The sequence below is a fragment of the Oratosquilla oratoria genome, chromosome 37, assembly GCF_046742065.1.
Source record: "Oratosquilla oratoria isolate Oo_2021 chromosome 37, ASM4674206v1, whole genome shotgun sequence".
NCBI classification, from domain to species: domain Eukaryota; kingdom Metazoa; phylum Arthropoda; class Malacostraca; order Stomatopoda; family Squillidae; genus Oratosquilla; species Oratosquilla oratoria.
The window spans coordinates 37,238,091-37,242,916 of NC_134813.1; the positions used below are offsets into that span (position 1 = coordinate 37,238,091).

Below are 4,826 nucleotides of genomic sequence, written 5' to 3' on the forward strand. Positions count from 1 at the left end.
TGCGGCAAATGTTGTGTGCATCTCATGTCAAGGTGATCCTCGACTTTAAGGACTTTCGTTTCATGGTGTTGATAGTCTGTAGGTGTTGTATTTGTCCGGCCTGTAATTATCTTAAGGTTTGTTTTGTATGGTCTGTAGGGTATTGTGGTGTATCTTAATGAGATTAGAGGCCAATGCAGAGCTTGCATAATTCATTGCTAAATGTATACATTCTTTGTAATGTAGTGGTAGTTTTTTTGTTTTGTTCGAAATTTTGTTCTTCCATTTGATTTAAGGCGTTAAGTCTGGGTGTACATTTTGTCCTTATGTGTGTGATATGTTGTTTGAATGACATGGATATATCGTATATTAAGCCAAAAATATTGGGTGTATGTGTGTGTGGCATGAGTGTTGATAAAGAGACGTGATATGTATTCATGTTCCACAGTCCAATCGGTGATAATTGTACGTAGATTTGGCTGATGTTATCTTGAGTCTATTTGCAGTGAACCAGGTGTTGAGTGTGTCGAGGTATGGCTGCAGTATTTCTGCAGCTTTGTCTACATTGCGATGAATGTATGTCACTGTTATGACGTCTGCGTAAGGTCCTTGTGTGGCGGCGTCTACGTTTTTGGATTACCCCCCGAACCTCAAGACTTGGGGGCCAAACAGCAACAAGAGGATACGGCATCAATGCCTAGGAGCTTCGGTAACACAAATACCATAGTCCTCGCCTTCGCCGGGCCGTCGTTGTCGTCTATGGAGGGGCCAGGTGAATGGATGGATGGATGGATGGATGGATGGATGGATGGATGGATGGGTGGGTGGGCGGATAGATATACAGATAAATCCCAATGATGATTCACACAACATGATCGCTTTACACACGTTTTATTCCAACCATGGTGGTGGTACATAGTACCATAATCAGGCATAAATATTGAATTAAGAATAAAAAATATACAAAAAGCCGGTGTCCTTACTCGGCTTCCTCCGAGGACGAGCCATCTTCAGTTTCGGCCTCCTCTGCAGCTGAGCCGGCTTTGGTGCCGCCGGCGCCGGCCACGGCGGGATTCGAATCGACTTGACTCTCAGGTGAGGTTGGCTCGCCTTCTGTCGGGACGACTGCGGCTTCAGCAGGGGCGGGAGCAGCAGGGGCGGGAGCAGCAGGGGCGGGAGCAGCAGGGGCGGGAGCAGCAGGGGCGGGAGCAGCAGGAGCTGGAGCAGCAGGGGCGGGAGCAGCAGGAGCTGGAGCAGCAGGGGCGGGAGCAGCAGGGGCGGGAGCAGCAGGGGCGGGAGCAGCAGGGGCGGGAGCAGCAGGGGCGGGAGCAGCAGGGGCGGGAGCAGCAGGGGCGGGAGCAGCAGGGGCGGCAGGTGCCGGTGCTGGAGCAGCGGGAGCAGGAGCTGGTGCGGGGACAGCAGGAGCAGGAACTGGGGCAGCGAGAGCAGGAGCAGCAGGAGCAGCGGGAGCAGGAGCTGGTGCAGGGGCAACAGGGGCTGGAGCAGGAACTGGAGCAGGGACAGCAGGAGCTGGAGCAGGGACAGCTGGAGCAGGAGCTGGAGGAGGGGCAGCAGGAGCAGGAGCTGGGACAGGGGCAGCTGGAGCTGGAGCAGGGGCAGCAGGAGCTGGAGCAGGGGCAGCTGGAGCAGGAGCAGGGGCAGCAGGAGCTGGGACAGGGGCAGCTGGAGCTGGGGCAGCAGGAGCTGGGGCAGCAGGAGCTGGGGCAGCAGGAGCTGGAGCAGGGGCAGCTGGAGCAGGAGCTGGGGCAGGGGCAGCAGGAGCAGGGGCAGGGGCAGCTGGAGCAGGAGCTGGAGCAGGGGCAGCAGGAGCTGGGGCAGGGGCAGCTGGAGCAGGAGCAGGAGCAGGAGCTGGAGCAGGGGCAGCAGGAGCTGGGGCAGGGGCAGCTGGAGCATGGGCAAGGGCAGCTGGAGCAGGAGCTGGAGCAGGGGCAGCTGGAGCTGGGGCAGGGGCAGCTGGAGCAGGGGCAGGGGCAGCTGGAGCAGGAGCTGGAGCAGGGGCAGCAGGAGCTGGGGCAGGGGCAGCTGGAGCAGGAGCTGGAGCAGGGGCAGCAGGAGCTGGGGCAGGGGCAGCTGGAGCAGGAGCTGGAGCAGGGGCAGGGGCAGGGGCAGCAGGAGCTGGAGCAGGGGCAGCTGGAGCAGGGGCAGGGGCAATAGGAGCTGGTGCAGGGGCAACAGGGGCTGCAGCAGGAGCTGGAGCAGGGGCAACAGGAGCTGGAGCAGGGGCAGCTGGAGCAGGAGCTGGAGCAGGGGCAGCAGGAGCAGGGACAGGGGCAGCTGGAGCAGGAGGTGGAGCAGGGGCAGCTGGAGCTGGGGCAGGGGCGGCTGGAGCAGGAGCTGGAGCAGCTGGAGCAGCTGGAGCAGGAACTGGAGCAGGGGCAGCTGGAGCTGGAGCTGGAGCTGGAGCAGGAGCAGCTGGAGCTGGAGCAGCTGGAGCAGGAGCTGGAGCAGGAGCAGGAACTGGAGCAGCAGGAGCAAGGGCTGGGGCAGGAGCGATCTGGCCTATAGCAGGTTGGGGGATTTGCAGGTTGTTGAAGGACACAGGGGAGACGGGCAGGAGGGGAGATCTGGGGCGGTATCCGCCCTCGTCAGCGACGAAGTTGAAGACGGCCGGGGTTCCGTCGTCCTGGACGTAACTGCAAAGGAATACTTCCCTAAGGCAGAGTGGCGGCGCTGAGAATGGTACAAGTGCATGGCCCTGCATGTGCTGGTGGCCAGTTGTCTTGCTAAGGAGAAAGATATCACTTACCTGTACATGCCCTGCATGTGGGAGCCTCCTCGAGGTCCCTGGCTTCCAGACGTCTTGACCACGATGCCGTTTTCAGTCTCCAGGTCCAAACTGTGGCGTCCGAGAGCGTCAGGGTGGACTCGCACGTCCCGGAGAATAGCTGCGACGACGACGTCGGGAACCACTTCGGAGGCGGCCACCTCCATATGCTCGTCTTCGTTTGCCGCTTGCAGTGTCTGAGCGGGGGCAGAGCCTGCGACGGGAGCACCAATTTCGACCACTGAAGGTTTAGGTGCGGCCTCTGGAGGAATGGAAGCGGCTCGGGCTGGTGCCGTGGCCAGACCCATGGCCAGGGCCAGAGAGGTGCTGTAAAGGAGGACGACCTGGAACAATAAACCAGAGAGACATTTTACCTCCCGTTCGACACTAGCTGCGTGCAACAGCGGGGGACGCTGGAACCCTTAACCGAATATCTAATGCACCCGAGACGAACGTCACGTATCACTTACTAATTTCATCCTGTTGTACGTGATGCTGAAGTACTTGTGCCGTTGCCTGGTTCTTTGTTCCACTTATATATATGTACATATATATGCAGTCTAGAAAGGGGTGCAATCACGCCTTCATACTTGTCAACGAAACAGACGCGTTTTTACTGCACTTCAATGTCTCTGTCCGACTGGTTGGGACGCCTTTTGAAAACACCTTTCGCGGTCGCGGCCCGCAAAACCCGAAATTATGGGGATTAAGAGGCAGACAAATCACCGCTGTTGAAAAATTAAAAAAAGAAAATAAATAAAAGAACACTCACGCTCCTTCGGCAATGGGGTCACCACTCCCGCTCAGCGCGACCTTGACCTTGACCGAGGAGAAATGACTGTGTCATGAGGAGATAATGTGGAGAAAGTTTGGAGATTAGATGTATTTGATATCAGCATTCGATAAGGGGATCTTTTTTTTTTTTTTTTTTTTTTACAATTTCTGATTTATTTCAAAGGCTTTCTGGTCCAGTATAAACATGCTGATAGACAGGCAATACATGAGCACACACACATCCGAGAGGATAACAGCTGTCGATCACGAGTTCAGCACGTTATACAAGACCATGGTGAATGACATACACACACACACACACATGCACACACAAGTATACATAACTACACACACATATAAACACACATACACACACACACACACACACACACACACACACACACACACACACACACACACACACACACACACACACACACACACACACACACACACACACACACACACACACACACACACACACACACACACACACACACACTAACACACACACACACTAACACACACACACACATAATAACTTCCCACTTGGTCTATATTCAATTCGTCTACTTCCCATATTGTCTATTCCCAATTCGTCTAATTATTTTATCACTTTTCCCATTTTATCCAATTTTATCTATTCATACTGACTTCCCATTTTGTCTACTCTAGATAATGTAATTTACAGTCGACAGTATGAGAGATAATAGACAATTTTCTTTATTTTTTTTACTCTAGAAAACGAAAATGTGATGAAGAGGTGTATGGTTAATAGAGCGTGAAATACAGTGTGAGATCGTCAATAACCTCTTGGGAAAAGGGAAAGACTATGTGTGCCATCTTCAGGAAGCTGATGTGAATCTTCAGAATGTTCCAGTTTCATTTCCGAATACAACAGGCGGGATCGTCAAAACGAGGAATTGGCGTACCCCTGACTGCATGAAGAGACAGGATTAGCCTTGTTGAGGGAACTTCTGTGTGCAAAGAAAGGATTACAAAAGGATTACAAAGGCGGAGCATGCCGACAGGAGACCTTTTGGTCCATAACTAGATAGGTTGCGGGAAAATGATAATAAAGATAAATATATAAAAGAAAAATATGTAAAAATTGATATAAATAATAATGAATAAAATGAATAAATGCGTTTATTATTATTTATATTATTATAATTTGTATCTATTTTTCTTCTGTTTATATATCATTATTATAATTTTTTCCGCATCCGACCTAGTAATGCTCCGGGTGCCTAATAAGAAGGGATGTCCCACGGGGACTTCGTAAATT

General features: G+C 52.7%; 1 protein-coding gene across 1 annotated transcript in view; it reads right to left on the reverse strand.

Annotated features, from left to right (window-relative positions):
- The window catches only part of LOC143019426 (uncharacterized), an 8,979-nt gene extending 5,907 nt beyond the window's left edge, over positions 1–3,072 (reverse strand). Inside the window, exon 1 of the mRNA XM_076175063.1 lies at positions 2,747–3,072. Within this exon, the coding sequence (XP_076031178.1) occupies positions 2,747–3,072 (326 nt within the window). The remainder of the gene's footprint in view (positions 1–2,746) is intronic.
- Positions 3,073–4,826: the final 1,754 nt, after the last annotated feature.